The sequence below is a fragment of the Puma concolor genome, chromosome E4 (assembly GCF_028749965.1).
Source record: "Puma concolor isolate L17-30 chromosome E4, mPumCon1.1.hap2, whole genome shotgun sequence".
In the NCBI taxonomy this organism is placed as follows: Eukaryota; Metazoa; Chordata; class Mammalia; order Carnivora; family Felidae; genus Puma; species Puma concolor.
The window spans coordinates 45128553-45146076 of NC_141683.1; the positions used below are offsets into that span (position 1 = coordinate 45128553).

At 43.7% G+C, this 17524-nt stretch overlaps 1 protein-coding gene across 2 annotated transcripts in view; it reads left to right on the forward strand.

The window, feature by feature from the left end:
- The first annotated feature begins 3315 nt into the window (after window positions 1-3315).
- The window catches only part of LAMC2 (laminin subunit gamma 2), a 58005-nt gene continuing 43796 nt past the window's right edge, over window positions 3316-17524 (forward strand). Inside the window, exons 1-2 of one of the 2 annotated variants that reach the window (XM_086694171.1) lie at window positions 3316-3587; window positions 3711-3964. In XM_086694171.1, coding sequence (XP_086550297.1) covers window positions 3886-3964 — 79 coding nt within the window. In that variant the 5' untranslated portion in view covers window positions 3316-3587; window positions 3711-3885. The remainder of the gene's footprint in view (window positions 3588-3710; window positions 3965-17524) is intronic. The other variant, XM_086694170.1, reaches the window with a different exon arrangement.

The following is a 17524-nucleotide window of genomic DNA, read 5'->3' on the forward strand; positions in this document are numbered from 1 at the left end:
TTTTATCCCTGAAAATGAGCCTCACGCCCCTTGCAGTCAATCTCCTACCCCTGCCAACCGCTGATACGTTCTTTCCTTGTAGTTTCACCTTTTTTTGGATTTCATATCAATGGAATTATATACAATTTGGTCTTTTGTTGTCTGGCTTCTCTCACCTACCACAATGCCTTGAGATTCATCCATGTTCTGTATGTGTCAGTGGTTCATTCCTTTTTATTGCTGAGTGGTATCTAATGATTTTTGTATGGATTTGGAAAAGAAAGATTTATTGGGGTCACATGGAAAAGCAAACAGACTTTCACTGCCTTTTTGAAAAACATGTGTTGCGTGAGTTTAATTGTAAGAATTCTTTAAATCCATCTTACTTTTAATTTTCCCCGAAATATAAGATCTTCCTACCCCTTATTTAAAATGAAGTTCTAGTGGTACCTGGGTGGCTCAGTCGAGAATCTGACTCTTGATTTTGGCTCAGATCATGATCCCAGGGTCATGGGACGGAGCCCTGCATAGGGCTCTATGCTGAGCATGGAGCCTGCTTAAGATTCTCTCTCTCTCTCTCTCTCTCTCTCTCTCTCTCTCTCTCTCTCTGCCTCTCCCCCCCACTCACACCCTCGCTCCTTAAAAAAAAAACAAAAAAAATTAACTTTTTAAAAATGAAATTCTAAGTCTTAAAACATTGGACAGGAAGATCTGAATGTGAAGGAAATGTTGAGATACGCAGTGAAAATAAAAATTAACAACTTCCAAGTAAATGTTGGCAATCTGGATAGGAACCTGGAGTAGACCAAAAGTTCCACAGAAGTTTCAAATTACTATTCAATAGGGGCGTCTGGGTAACTCAGTCGGTTAAGCTTGACTTCAGCTTGGTTTGTGAGTTCGGGCCCCACGTCAGGCTCTGTGCTGACAGCTCAGAGCATGGAACCTTCTTCAGATTCTGTGTCTCCCTCTCTCTCTGCCCCTCCCCCATTCACACTCTGTCTCTCTTGCTCTCACAAATATATAAACATTAAAAATTTTAATTACTATTAGTCAATTAGTAGAAGAGTTGAAGCAAAAAATCCCATCTTTCTTATAGGATATTTATTAAATAATTACAATAAAGGAAAACTGATGGTGCTTAGTGGTAACAATAGCAACAATTATTATAGCTTACTTGCATAGTGCATATGTCTGATACTTCTCTAAGCACTAGATAGGCCATTTAATTTTCCCAGTATCGCTACCAGGTAACAGTTCTATTATTATCCCCATTTTACAGATGAGGAAACTGAAGCTTAGAGAAAACTAAATAAACTACCTTGATGGGACGTGAAGCCAGGATTTGGCCCTGGGGATCTGCTGCAGAACCTCAACTTTTGACTAGTAGAGCACTACAGAAAAATCCTCAAATTGGCAAAGAGCAGTTGCTATGGTCTCCGAGCATGGGAGGAGATTCGGCCAGAACAGAGGTCTCAAGCTTGAGCCAGGCAGGTTGTCGAGATGTGTGAAAAGATCCAGAATAAGGCAATGAAAAGGGGTAGGAATGGAGAAACACCAAAGTGTACCGTTCACATAAAAGAGGCTGCTGTTTGGCCTGGTGCCCAGGGTTCTGCTGCCCGTTTTCTATTCCAGGCTCAGGTGGCCTCTGGGGGTCCTTTCAGAGCTAACACGTTAGGCAAAATCAGAAATACTTGTTCAGAGTCATTGGGACTTGATTATCGATGTGGGCCAATCTGGTTGGTTTGTAATGGATGTTGATGAATAACCATTGGCTGCATTTTTAATTCATACAGTATTGTGAATTTGTCTTTTTTATGGGGCTCTTTAATCTGACCCCTAAACTCAGTTTAGGGACCAGTGTGACTTTGAGCATGCTACCTGACCTTTCTGTGCCTGTATTCCCATTTGTCAAATGGGAAGTTAATAGTACACCTGTCCCATGGCATTGTTTCCAAGATTAAAGTGTTGTTCTGTATAAAAGATTCACATTAGCAATTACAAATGGTAGGTACTGTATAGATGTTAGCTATTATTTCTATCACTATCCAGAAGTGATAGATGAAAATATCTGTTCCAACTTTTGAGACAGAATAAACTCTAATAATCTGTACTAAAATGAAATTTACCTTTAAGCCTTTTTTTGCAGGGCTCTGTTCCTGTTCTTGCAGGATTGTGGATTGCACAACACTGATGGGTAGAAGTGCATGGATCAGGGACTTGGGGGCATGATTTCAGCCTCTACAACATACTAGTTACTAGACAGGAAAAACTAGACAGTTACTGGTCTCCAGGACCTGAAACTAGCAGTAACTGGAGACTGTGAACTTTGAGAGAGAAGAATCTTTATGCTATTTGCGTGAATCCCGAACAGAGTGGAAGAGGAGAGTAGAAGCTTGGGATGAGAAAATTGGAGATTCCTTTCTATTCTTTTTGTTGTTGTTGTTGCTGGAGATTTTAGAATAGATGGTAGCCAGTGTTCCGTGAATGGTCTCCCTCTGTGGTTCTTTGGTGCTGTATTCAGATCCTGATTATTCCCCAACACCTACCTAGTTCATGGTTCAGGTTTTGTGCATAATCCTCCCAAGCTCTCCCAGCCCAACTGGTCTCACTTACATGCATAAACTGAAATTCTTACACCTTTTGACACACAGTAACCATGTTGTATTGTTTGTTGCCTTAGGTTATCTATAGAACTATCTAGAGAACATGCATTCCTTTAGCCAGTGAACAATATTCACCAGGGGCCTTTGTAGGCCTTGATCATGAAAAGTAGGGGTGACTGTTTGGGACAGATTGTGCGTATATACTGAGCACCAACAAACCTCTGGTAATTTTTAATTTTCTAATTTTCTAGTAGGAACCAAAGCTTTCTCTTTGACAGAAGTCTCTCTGAATTATTGCCACCAGCCTCCTTAGGGATAGGGGCGATGTAGGATACACCAGGATTTGCAGTTTCCTGGACATCAGTCCCCTCACCTAACACAAGAGACTTGGATGCCTCTCACTGTGAGTCTCTGCAAACATTTCCTGTGCGCCCACGGAGAACGGTATGAGAAAAATGCTCTAAGAGGTAAAAGGAATATGAACTCCGGGTTCTCCGTTTTCTTCAGTTCCGCAGAACATTTACCGAGCTGACAGTGCGCCAGCAAATGCGCGAGCTGTTAGGGATCTCGAGCGATACCCCGCCTTCATAGGGAGGCCCACCGGTCAGGTCAGCAGGTGACTTGACAGTCGCCAGCCCAGGTGATCAGGAAGTTAGGGGGCCCAGGAGAGGAGCCCGGTGATGGGGAGGGAAGGAAAGAAGTGCTGGCAGAGTGGGTGGGCTGGGGGAGGCCTGCCGTACTTCAGAGCGGTTGAGGGGAGGCCAGAGGGTGGAGAGCACCCCCTCGTGATGCCTGTTCTCCTTGACGTCTTTTAGACGGGAGCCGATCGGGGTTGCCGGCTGGGAGTCTGCGCCTTGGAGAGGGGGCAGGCTGCTCGCCGTCCACCTGTGCGACTTCTGCGGCGGACCACCCCGGGAGAGAAGCAGGGCTGCGGGGCAGCGGGCGCATTCCTCCAGCGGGATCCCTGGGCCGCAGCCTCGGCACCACGCCCTCGGCCCGGGCCAGGTGTGCACCCCTCTCGCGGCGAGGGCGGGGGGAGCCCGGCGGCGGGGGTGAGCGCTCTCGCGGCGCGGTGTGCGCGGTGTGTGTTTGTCTGGCTGCTGAGGGTTGGGTCCTCCTTATTCACAGGTGAGTCACACCCTGAAGCACAGGCTCTCTTCCTGTCAGGACTGAGTCAGGTAGAGGAGTCGATAAAACCACCTGATCAAGGAAAAGGAAGGCAGAGCGGAGCGCGGAGCGCAAACCAGCAGCCGCGAGGCGCGGGCGGCGACCCCTGTGCGGTGGACGGACGCGCGGCCCGGCCATGCGCGCGCTCTGGCTGTGCGGCTGCCTCTGCGTCGCGCTGCTCCTGCCCAACGCCCGGGCCACCTCCAGGAGGGAAGGTGAGTCGGCCTCCCGGAGGAAACGTCGCTGCCCTGGCCCTGCACACGGCGACGGCCGAGCGCACCTCCGACGATTCCCGCTGAGTCGAGAACTTCTGTAAAGCTCCCCCCTCCTCCCGCGGCTGGGGCTTCTCCAGAGACGCGGTGTAACCAAAGTCTAATGTTCTATACGGCTGTCTGGTGTTAAAATGGGAGCCAGTAGGTTGTGCCAAATCAAGATTTTCCTTACTTTAAAAATGTGCCGTCTTGGTTGCTTTTTGGATCAGTGGGGCCCTGTTTGATCAGGAATATGCCGGCGTACGAATTCTTTTCCCATCACGTGTTTTCGTTGATGGAATTGTGGTGGGAATGTTTTCTGTGAGTGTGAACACCATAAAGATTGAAAAGGAGCCTCTCTAATAATCCTTCTGGAATCCTCATTTCATCTTCGGGATGGAAACAGAGCCCTAGGAGTCTTAGCAGCACTTTATTTTCGCACAATGTTACTTCTAATAGTATTCTCACATTAATTCAACAGGCATTTACTGGGTGCCTATGTCATAGATTGTTTGATTTTTTAAAAATATTTTTTAATGTTTATTTCAGAGAAAGAGAGAGGCAGAGAGTGACAGAGCATGAGCAGGGGAGGGGCTGAGAGAGAGAGAGAGGGAGGGAGACGCAGAATCCGAAGCAGGCTCCAGGCTCTGAGCTGTCAGCACAGAGCCCGATGCGGGGCTTGAACCCACGAACTGTGAGATCATGACTTGAAGTTGGATGCTCAACCACCTGAGCCACCCAGGCACCCCATAGATCATTTAATCTTATCTAGGGTGTCCAAGGGCTGTCATATTGTGAGAAGTTCAAGTCGCTCACGTAAACAAAACTTGCTGAGAACCTGGCAACTGTTTGCTATAGGCACGGGTCAGTTATGACAACACATAACGGGTGTTTTCCCTGTCACTTGGTTTGACCGATGATATTCACTTGTTTAATTACCCTGAATTTTCATGTTTAGATTACTCCCTGCACCTGATGGCATTTCAGTAATTATTTCACTAGGTCCAAGAGTCATTTTCACATATGTGAATGTGAGACAATGTTCACGCACGCACTGCATTATCTTATGCTTTCCATAAATAGCTGGCTTGAATTCTATTTGAATGGCACGGATATTTTGGCATGTGTTTGAATGAATTGATACAGTGTTTTTTTTTCCCTAAAATAATCTTGGAATTAACTTCCAACCCATCATCCCTGATTACCATTTTAAAAGCCAGTTATGAAAATAATGATGTAGGTTAGGTTCCCTTATGGTTAACCTAGTGAGAAACATCCTGAAAGTAAGGAGAGTCTCCAAATATTAGAATTCAAAGGGACTGCTTATGGATCAAGTACTATAGCCCTTGGCTTAAAATACGAAAACATGGAACTGGATTTGCACAAAGCTATACACCAGCTGTTGGCAGGGACACATCTGGCACTCGATCCAGGAGTTCTTAGGCTGGAGCTTTTGGGACCACATTGTAAAGTAATAAGGGAGCAAGTACATATGTTTTATATAATGGGTAATTTTTGAAGCAATTTCCCCATTGGCCACATCTAATGTGTTAGCATTAGATAACAGAAATAAATATGTAGGATTTTATCAGTTGTTAAATAAAACCAGACTCAAGAGGACAGACTCAAGGATAGACAAACTGAGTATTCTATTTAGACCAGTAAGTCAGAAGCTATGTTCAGTTTCATTTCTAGACTCTCCCCTTCCTTGGAGATAGGTTGCTTAAGATATTAGACTCCCTCCTCAAAAAGGGCTTCATTTTGGGGTTCAATGAGAGTGTGAAAAGTTTGGCATTAGGGTAGAGCACCCATGCTTTTCTATTCACGGGCTGCTGGGATGTGGTGTAAGTTGGACTAAAATATGGGACTGGCCACTTGCCAAAGTGACCTGCATCTGTGCACCCTGTGGGCTGCACCTATGGGAGCCTAAAGCCATGGCATTGCTTCCCGGCTGTTCCCTTGAAGGTGAAATTATGTGTTAGATGTCATCAGTGAGACTTTCACGGTTGGTCTCAGCTAAAGCACAGGTTTTAGGGTCAGCCTGATCTGGCTTCAAATTTTGGCTACTATTTTCTTACTAGTAACTATTCAGGCTCCTCAACTTCTTGGAATCTTCTCCTTCACCTGTTAAATGGGAACAGCAGTACTCTGCAACCTTGCAGAGCTGTTGGAAGGATGACAAATTATTGTAAAGTGCTTTAAAATGCTTAGAACCATGTTTCTTTAAAAACTCTGAAGCCAACAGTCGAGATAAAACTAGTGAACTTGGATGCACAGAGATTGCTAAGCAAGATAAGGACTTCCCTTCAGGAGCTCATAGTTGGTGTGTGAGAGAATGTGGCATATAGCTCCATTGGTCTGGATCACAGTTCACACAGATCATGACTGGAGAAGGGGCAAGAAGTAGAGAAGAGTGAGACTAGAAATGTAGCCAAGAACCTGGCTGTGAAGAGCCTTATGTACCAGGCTGCACAGCTAGGATAGTGCCTCATAGGTAAAGAAAAGTTGCAGATGGTTTATATAGAAGCAGGGGTGGGCATGGCCAGATTCATGTTTTAGCAAGGTCGCTCACTGAACGCCTTAGACGGAGTTGAGCTAGGAGAGGGCAATAAATGGCCATTGCAAGAATCCAAATGAGAGATGATGAAGGCTTTCATTGTGGTGGCAGAAATAGCAAAGTGAAACAGATTACAGAAACATTTAGAAGGTAAAGTTGAAAGAATTTGGTGATCCAATGAGTGTGTGTCAGGGATAGAAGGGGACGTCATGAGAAATAAGCAAGAGTCCAGGATGGGTCTGAGGCTTCAGGTGAGTGTGATTGGTTAGATAGTGATGCCCTTAAAGGAAATGAGAACTCAAGGATCCAAATTGGGAGCAAGGTTGGATAGTGGATGAAGAGGAAGGAATGAGTTCCTATAGGGATATGTTAAATCAGGGATGCCAGCGGAGATGGCCAACAGTCCTGGTGAACGGCTGGAACTGTGATCTTGAAGTTTAGAAGAACAGTTTGAAATATAAAATGGTGAGCCCAAAGGGAGAAAGCAAAGCCCTGACAATAGATATTACCTGGGACACAGAGGGAAGAGAAACCTCAACACTTACCAAGGAGATAGAAGAACAATGGAGAATAAGGAGGAATGGACCTTGAGAATAGAGAACATTATCAAAGAGGAATGTTTTGCTAGCCAAAGGAAGATCTACAACAATGTAGGTATAATAAATGGTATTCAGACATAAAACTATAAATATACAAAGAATGAGGATCAACATGATACTGTTGGATTCAGCCATCAGTTATGTTTTGAAGCAATTATTCTAGAATGATGAGCTCAACATCCAAGATGATTATAGAACACTAATCTTGTTTCTCTCATGGTCGGATACTGGAAGAGAGATGCTGTGGATCGTGGAAGAGAGCCCTGGAAAGGTTTATACTCTCTCCTGGATTCTGTTACTTAAACTGTGGAAATGGTACAGCATCATGCATACAGGTGCAGGCCTGGGTTCAAATGGTAGCTCCACTTCCTATTTGTGGGGTTTAGGCAAGCTACTTCCCCTGGTACTCAGTTTCCTGGTCTCTAAGATGAGGAAAATAAGTTGTTGCAATCATTGCATACTAAAGCACTTTGCACAGTGCCTAGTAAGCACTATGTGTTCAATATCATTGTCATAGAACTCTCCTGCCAATGCTGAATGTCAACATACTGTCTTCTGAGTTTTAAGCGGTGAACTTTTTTAAGAGGTTCCTTTCATTAGCTCAAGAAAGGTGATGAGGAGTCCTTCTGCTCAGGCTGAAATGAACCCCAAGTTTTACCCAATGAAATAAATGGGAATTCCTGACAAGGGACTCAGAGCAGATGGAATTTCAAGATCAGATGTCGTATCATTTCTTATTCTTGCTTTTTGGCAAACACCAGATCTTATCACATACAGATTCAGCAGGTCTATTGCTCTCTAGAACATGCTCAAATATATGATGAGCACTCCATAAGCTGCTCTCTCACTTCTTAATTGGAGACTTTCCCCATCCCCCACCAAAAAAAGGGTTTGGCCAACTTGATTATGAAACCATTTAGCAGTGTAAATGCAGTGGTCACATGGCTTTTTGTGTGTAATGTAGCACATTAATTCACAAACCTAAAGTCACATAATTTATAAAATAACTTACAAGTATTAGTTTGTAAATTCACATTTTATGAAGTAATTACATTCAAACTCCACCTTTAGCAGCTAACAGAAGTTTAATACAGTTTCTTCTTTGCTTCGGTTTAGGTGGCTTGAGATATAGCTCCATTTGTGTCTGCTTTTCACACCGTCATTGTAAAGTACACCATTTTCAAAATGTCTAAAAGATTTAAAGATTATCCTTCAACGCACATTGTAATCTTCACAGCATAATCATCTTGAAAGGTTTATGATTTTCGACACTCAATATTGTGAGATAATGAACAATTATGAGGGTTGGTTCAATAGCCTAGGCTTTTTCTTACTGATAAGTATCCAATGCATTGACTGACATCATTTCAAATTGACAGGTCTTCCGCAAATAATATTTTAAAATTAAAAGTAATTGGAAAAGATTTTGAAAAGACTTAAATGTGACCTTCCCCCCCTCCCCCCGGAAAAATAAAACCTCCCACCTTATTATATTCAAGTGTGTGCAATAAATAGGAGTATGGATTTGAATTGGGGGCATAAGCTGGAAACACCTATGAAGACTTAAATTCTGGGGTCCTGAACTGGGGACAGCCATCGGTTTAGCTCCACTGGTCAAGGAGCTGAGGAAGAATGTTGGTTTGTGATCAATGTTTATGGGAAAGTCAGGAGCATGAAATTAAGTTGTTGAGGCAATCTTGGGAATACTTTTCCCATTTAAGCTCTTAGTGGGCTCAAGTATATTGACTTTTTTTTTTTTTTTTTTTTTTTTTTTTAACACCCTAGAGAAATTTCCAAGGACAAGACTTGGATCATTACAGACCAGTGTAGAAATAGGAGTGCCATAGATTCTGGAACTCTAATTTAGTCACAAATTAGGCCTAGCAGATTACTGAATCATTACTGGGCTGTGCTCTAATATAACCCCCAGGTACATGATGTAATATTTGAATTATATTCAAAGCCAAAAGCTAAGTCTTTTCTGTGTCTGTGGGTGACTGTATGTCTGTATAGGTGCCTGCCCAACAGTCATGTGCTTCCTTATGTCACGATTAGGAAAGAAAAGAATGGTTCTTCTTCCATCACTGGTCAATGTAAGGGCTCTAGCCTTTCCCTTCTGCTGTATCAGAGGAGAGGTGGAGATCAGTTGGGTAAAGGTCTATGTATCCTAGACTTCTTCAGGCTTGGCGACCATTTACAGAATGCCAGCTGTTTCTTTTCCAGATTTTATTTTTATTCATTTTGTGAATATTCACAGTCTAGAAAAAATTAAATCGCAGCCAAATCATTTCCCACACTGATTTAAACATTGGAAAAGTTATTCACATCTTTAGCTGCACTCATTTGGGGCATTTCTTATAAAAAGTTCTGCAGGTTTCCATACTTTTTCCTCTTATTACAGCATCATGGTATTTACTTAATTTTTATTAATTTTTTTAATGTTTATTTCTTGTGAGAAAGAGAATGAGCGGGGGAGAAGCAGAGACAGGGAAACACAGAATCCAAAGCAGTCTCCAGGCTCTGAGCTGTCAGCACAGAGCCCAGTGAGGGGCTCGAATTCAAGAACCACAAGATCACAAACCCAGGCTTTGTGGGGAGGCACCCCACACCCAGGCACCCCAGCATCACGGTATTTAAATGAGAATGGTCCTTAGAGGTTCTCTACAAAAGCTTCTCCTTTTGTAGGTGAGAAAAATGATACCCAGCCGGCAAAGGAACTGTGTGAATTCTCAGTTACATCAGAGCTGGGTTACCACGTATGTAATCCTCCTTCATAGATAGGAAAATTGAGGCAGAGAAAAGTTATTTCCTTGACCAGAGCCATGCACTTAGTAAAAGGACCAGATTTCAGTTGCTAGTTTAATATTTCTAATTCTTATTAAAAATTTTCATTTAAATTAATTTTCACACTTGGTGGAATCTTGATTATAAGAATATCCCTATGTCTCTAGTAGGGGCATCTGTGTCCTGGCTATTTTCAAATCTTTATTTGTATACGTGACTCCCTATGGTGGCCTTTCTTTTAAAAATGTCAGGGAACCACAGGTTAAGACCAAGCACAAACTCTAGTTGGTGGGGCATTGACAAAAGAACAGATTTTAAATGACTAAGTTTTCTCTTTCTCTTTTATTCTTTTTTTGTTCAACTCTGTTGTCAGATTGTCATGCAGGTTGGAATTGACTAGGTGGCTCAGTTAAAAAAAAAAAAAAAAGGACAGTTGAGGGGTAGGGATAAGCCTTTTTTTTTTTTTTACCGCTGTTCAATGACTGTTGACATTATGATTCTATACATGCATATTTATGTCCCGAGGCTATTTTTCTCCCCCTGTTGGAGTCCGTTGGTATAAGTTTTAGAGTCTTTCAGGATCAGGACAGTTTCATGGCCAGAACATTGTAAGCTTTGCACATACTTACTATTTCAAATCATCACCCATTTTGCTTTTGGTAAAAGGGGATTCTGAATGTTGAAAGGTCATTTCTCATAGCAGATAGACCGGTCTACTTTGCAATAGCACCAGGTCCAACAGTAACCCAAAGCTTCTGCTCTTGCCTCGTGGGGCCAGGGGTGGGGGGCTGTTGTACACGGTGGGAGGGGACGTTCACATGCTGAAGCCACAGCTGACCTGCCATGGGAAGTGACAGTGCAGTAGCAGCACATTTGTTCAGCTGAGATACAAGACACATTGCACCTGCTCCCTGGTGGAGGCTTCATGGTCCAGTCTGTGATCTTCGTTAACTTTTGATGGAGGTATAAAAAGTGGTTGGTCCCTGAAGAGACGTTAACTTAATTCATTCTTCTGACGTTAAGCAGTACAGTTTTAATTTACTGTTTTCAGATGGATTTTTTCAGAAAAGAATCTCTAAGGAAGCTTCTATAAATGCACTTCATACATATTTTCCCAACACTGTAAATGCACATGAATTACCATTTTGTTCTTTTGTCCAAACTGAGAACTGCTGTGGTGCACAGTAAGCATATGCATACCTAACCGGGTTCAGCATTGTGAAGGGATGTAGAGACAGCAGAAGAATCTATGGCTAATTTCCTTGTACAGAAGTATATTGTTCACGAAAGCAATGCAAGGTTTAAAAAGGAATTATTTGGTAACTTTTTAAAGGAGCCAACAAAACAAACTGAAATGATTGAAAAACCATTTTTAATATGTATACTCTGAAAAGCATTTTCAGTACAAATCAGAATTTCCTTTTTAGCTTTTCTTTACCCAGACCCCTTATACACGTTTTTTTTTTTTTTTTCTTTTGGTCCTCATTGCTTCAGGTGTCACCTCTAGCTGTCCTGAGCACTCTACTGTTGTTTATTTCAGTTGATTCTTAAGAGGGCAGAGGATACCTTTTGTTGAGTCATGTGGAAATGCTCAATGAATACTGTACTCTGAAGTTAGTCAAATATGCTTTCCATATTGATGTTTTTCTTTATAGATGATTTCTTAGAAATACAGAAAATTGCTATATACGGGGGCAGAAGAGTGTGGGTTTACATAGCAGTATTGGATATTTGCATATGGAATCCTTACCACGCACACTCACTGAGCCTCCATACTGAGGCTGACACTTGTGGTCTCGGAGTAGAGCCCTTGTAGGTGCCAGGTGCAAGGAAAGGGGAGACTCCTCTGTATCTCATGTCCTAATCTCCTCTTCTCTTTCACCTTTGAACTCAGACTGAGCCTCCTCCTGTACCCTGAACTCCTTTGCTAGTTAGATGAAAATTGGTGTCCCCAACCTCCCTGTTGGCTGGGATGTTCTTTCCCTCTCCCTGCTGTCTGCCTGGACCCTAGTGGGGGATTAGGGGAAGACATCTCCAGGTGTGGTCTCCTGGTGTATGCCTTACCAGGTGGAGTATCTGCGGTCCATGTGTGCCGTTTCCACATCTAGGTTGTAATAGAATATGCTATGAACTCAGTGAAACTAGGTGACTCCTTTTAAGTCATAATCATTCCAAAGGAAAATGTGGTGACCTGAGTTTGACTCTTGATGACTTTGGACTATTAAGAGTTCAAAAGATTGGTCCATAATTCTAACATCCCAAATTGCCCATGTGATTAGAACACCTGAAGTGTTCCTCTCCTTAGGGCACTTCTTGGTGCAGACTTACTCACACCTGCTTGGGCATTTACATACCCTGAGAAGCAAACAGGCAGGATACACATCAGTGGTTCTGGCTCTGTTGGCTTAAAAGGCAGCTGTGAAAAATATGAGAGGAAAAAACTGAGTTCAATTAAAAGACTCTTCGTGAGGGAAGTGCCATTTTGGTTTTTTATTTTAATTAGAAAACATATTGTGACATGCCTTAAAAAGATAAAACTGGAAGCAGACATTCACACATTAATCCACAACATTTCAAGATTAAACGAAGAAATGTTCAGATTTTGTTTTAAAGTATTCACCCAACCTGAGAAACATATTAAATCTTGGAAAGAAAAATTTCATGTAGGAGGCTTTAAAACTAGAAAATACTTAAGAGCATTTTCATCATCACATGTAAGTACAATATGGCAAAAATACCGTGTCATGTTGAGCATTTCAGGTTTGGAGACTTTGATTTTTGCAAATAGGATGATAGCTATCAGTGCCTTTGGTATCTACCTCACTGATAGATGTCAGATTGATCTTGCTTTGGACTTCATATGTTCAATTTGAATATGTGTAAAAATAACAAAGAATACATTAGAATAGATTGCTATTTAAAGGACACTTTCAAAGTGCCTGGATGGCTCAGTTGGTCAGGTGTCCAACTCTTGATTTTGGCTCAGGTCTTGATCTCAGGGTGGTGGGATTGAGCCCCACGTTGGGCTCCACGCTGAACATAGAGGCTGCTTGATATTCTCTCTCTCTCTCTCTCTCTCTCTCTCTCTCCCCCCCACCCCCTCTGTCCCTCTCCTTTGCTCACATATTCTCAAATAATTAATAAAGGACACTTTCAATAATTGCTTTTGTTCTGAAGATAAGCATTTGCTGGGTTGTTTTTTTTAATCTGAGTATACTATTCTCAAGATTCATTTTGTTCACTGTTTTCAGTCTAGCTCTTTACATTTGGATTTCCTATTAAAGAGCCTCATTACAAGTGACTTCTCGGAGGTGACGGCAGCTATCTTTGAGCATAAAAGTGTCAGTTTACAGGAGGCCAGTTTTTTGACTCGGAGGAAGGAAATAATATTCAATTGGACAATGGAGGCTTAATTTTTTGCGTAACTGCTTTGGACAAACAAGAGGGAACATGGTGGTTGCCAATGTTAGCCCCAACTCATCTCTCCCCACCATGATGCTTTTCCTTCACAAAAGAACTTTAAAAAGCTGAGGAAGCAAAGACAAAGTGAGGTATAAATGAAATGAATGGGAGAGAGGTGAAGATGTCCCAGTGAGGAGTGTTATATGAAATTAGGCTGGAAAAGTAGGTAGGGTTAGACCACGGAAGTATTTGTAGCAATGTCAAGGAATTCTGTCTTTATCCTAAAAGTCAAGGAGAATTATCAGAGTTGTAAGCAGAGAGGTATTGGTAGAATATATTTTGGTAAGGTTTTCCGACTGCTGGATGGAGGCAAGAGAAGTTTCTGGGAATTCATTCAGTCAAGAAGTATTGTAGGCAAGAGGTGATAGGGGTTTGGTCTAGAAAGGCTATTGTGGACATTGACTTGGGTGAATGAGCTATTTAGTGGGTTATGTCAATAAAATTTGGTGTTGAATAGAATACGGGCAAGGAAGAATGACGGAGAACCTAGAAGAATAGCTTCCAGCCTTCTGACTCGAAGGGATGACAACCAGGAATTTGGTTTTAAACACATTTTGTGTGAAAAGCTTGTGAGGCAGCCAGCTGGACATGTAAAGCGGATGGCTGGTCTAGAGTTGACAATGAAGTTTGGGCCGGGAAGTACCTTGGCATACCGGTCAACAGCTATCATGGTTACCTAAGCCCTTGGCTTGGATGGGCAAGTCCCAGAGGGAGGCCTCGTGGAGGCTCAGGGCTGAGCCTGGAATAACCCCAACATTTAGAGTTAGTGTAAGGAGAGGAGCCACAAAGACTTGGGTAGGGGTGGGGGGACAAGGTCAGAAGCCAAGAGGAAATCTGACAGTATGGCCTTCTAGTGTCCAAGGGAAGACCATTTCAAAAGGGAAGGAGAGAAAAAGATGTGGTATCTTGGAAAAGGACCGAGGGGCACAAAATGCTGGGGAGACAGGGCTAAATAGGGAAGAACACGGGTGCCATCTCTGTATGGACTCATCCACAGATCACGGGGAACACTTTCCAAACCTACTGCCCTGTAACTGAGTCAGCACTAGCGCCCGGAGCCCCTGAAGTGGAAGCGAGGGCGGCAGAGCTGTGGGCGAGGGTGGCCAGCACACGCCGCCAGGTTCAAACACGACGCTCAGATTCCTAGCCCCTGAGATCTTCCCTTGCGCCCGCCAAGTGCACCCTGCCTGTCAAGGCTGCCCCCATCACTGCAAACTGATCTCCTGGTCTCAGGCAGGCCGTACCTCAGGCCCCTCCGCCCACCTGGCTCTGGCCTTGCTGCCCTTGGAGAGGGCAGGCTGGGTGTCACTGCGGCCCGGGGGTCTGGGACCACCAGTGCGGAGGTGGCCTGGAGGCAGTAATAGTTCCTCTGGTGTGAGAGCAACCAGAAAGTCTCAGCCACTCCTTCTAAGTGAACGGATCACCTTTCCTTTCTTTCTGTTCCCATCTCACCCTGCATTTTTTTGATTGAAACATTAGCTTTTTATACTTACACTGAATGCCACATGTAGACAACGCAAATCTGGTGTGTTGAGAAAATTTCATATCGGGTCTCTGGACTCCTGGGAGATTTCTGTATGTTCGGGTTTGTTGGTTTTGTTTGTTTTTTTTGACTTTTCTTAGAGTCAGACTGCCTCCCTCCCATCCATCCATCCACCTACCCATCCCAGTCCTGCGCCCTGTGTTAGGTCCCATGTGGATACAAACGTAGAAAACGTTATGGAGGAAGTAAGTCATACACAAATAGTGAAGACAGGACAGAAGGTGAGAAGTACCAGGATGGAGGCAAGGATGAAGTCCCGTGGGCATTCAGAGGAGGGAGAAGCTGTAGAAGGGCCATCGGGGGCCCTGCACGATATCATTTATGCTCTTTAAAAGATTAGCCTGTGGCTGTGTGGATTTAGGGAGGTGGAGGCAGGTAGCGCTCCTGGCAAAGGAAGTGGCAAGCCTGGAGGCCTGAGGTGGGAAGGAGGTGGTACTTCCTAGAGTTCATGCAAAGGTCTGTGTGTTGGAGCCCAGTGAACAAGAGAGAGAAAGAGGAATGCGGTAAAGTTGGAGACGTCGGCGGGGCCAAATCTTCAGGGTTTGGAAAGGAGCTTGGATTTTTTAATTTGTTGTTACTTGTGAGAGCACTAAAAAGCACGATGATCCCATATGCTGTACAGAGGATGGAAATTAGATCACCTCGGTGAAAAGCTGAGCATGTTTTTCAGCTTTGAACAATAGAAAAGACCTGCTTATACACAAATGATCAGATTGGCGCCAAGTTGTTAAACTTTCTCGTAATTGCTCGCAGTGTGTCCTACGGGGAACTTAAAATGAGGTCTTGATGAACAGCAGCCGCTGATGCTGATTATTCCAAGGCTTTGCCACAGTGCAAACCTAGGAAGTACCTGTATTTTCAGTTTCCTTTCATTCTCCTAAGGATGCAGCTTGGAAACAGCCTTTGCCCCGTGCTTCCTGTCCGGACCTGTCGGAACTGTGTGTTTGAGCGAGGGTGGGAGCCTTGTGAAGTGAGCCTGAGGGGCTCTGCACACTTGCTCCATTGTTTGCCGAGTCTGGGGGAGTGTGGGTGGCTGTGGGCAGATCAGCCTGTGTCTGGCAGCCTGGAGGGCTCCTCTAAGAAGCACCTTGAGGGTCAGCAACCGTATGCTATTATAGTGATTATTATAATAAATACTTAAGTGCCAAAGAAGGAGCAACAGAGAGGCAGACAAAAACCACCCACACTTTACTAGACTGAAAGAAATATGTGAAAATCTGAGTAAAATGACTTGGTTTCACGTGTGTTTACACAGGGCTTGAGGTCAACTTGACGAATTTTATTGCTGTAGCCGTGGAGAGATGCCTGGCTGACAGAGACCAGGATTTCCGGGAGCTGGAGTACAGGACAGAGAGCGAAAAGGACAGAACCTTGCAGAGATGTTTCTAGCTTGGAAAGAGTATGGGACAAATGAGGAGTTAAATAAGAATAACAATGGAACCTGGCACCTAGGATAAGGAGTTCAGTGAAAAAGGGAGAAAAAAACCTGCCTGTCTTGATTCCTAGACCCTGTAAGGCTTTGGGTCTGTTCAGGGTCTGAGAGGAACTTGTTTCTTTTTTCTGCTGCAGTGATAAATTAGCACCAGGTCCCAGACCCATGCCTGTCCATAGTGAAATGAGAAAAACATGAATAATGTGAGAAGTATTTGACAAAGCCCAATATATATATTAAATATCTACACATATCATATCTTATGTGACCATAAAACATCGGCAGCTCCCTTTTTTGAAATCATGCTGGCTTATGATGTCCCAGGATGCAGACATCCAGTGTGGCCTCTCTGTCAGGAATGATTTTTATTCATTTTTTAAAATGTTAGTTTATTTTTGAGAGAGCGCATGTGTGTGCAAGCAGGGAAGGTGCAGAGAGGGGGGAGGGACAGAGGATCCGAAGCCAGCTCCATGATGACAGAGAGCCCAATGTGGGGCTTGAACTCACGAAACACGAGATCACAACTTGAGCCATCCAGGCGCCCCATGAAGTGATCTTTGTTCAAGTGAAATGGATGTACATCTCAGTGACTAAGGACAGAAGGAGGAGGGGGGAGGAGTAAGAACCAGTAAGACAAAAATCTACCAATGAGGTACTTGGAAAAGAAAGATTTATCAGGAGAGGAAAAGAAAATACATAACAAAATGAGAGGTGAATAATTTGATACATTTGGTGGGTAATTCATAATTGGTAAGAAAAACACCATGCCTGGTAGATAAGCCGACAAAGCTCATGAACAGACCAGCCTCAAAATAGAGAAGTAGACCAGGGGCACCTGGCTGGCTCAGTTGGTGGAGCGTGCGACTCAACCTCAAGGTTGTGGGTTCAAGCCCCACATTGGGTGTAGAGATTAAAAAAAAAAAATCTTAAAAAAAGTCAGCTTGGGGCGCCTGGGTGGCGCAGTCGGTTAAGCGTCCGACTTCAGCCAAGTCACGATCTCGCGGTCCATGAGTTCGAGCCCCGCATCAGGCTCTGGGCTGATGGCTCAGAGCCTGGAGCCTGTTTCCGATTCTGTGTCTCCCTCTCTCTGTGCCCCTCCCCCGTTCAGGCTCTGTCTCTCTCTGTCCCCCAAAAAATAAATAAATAA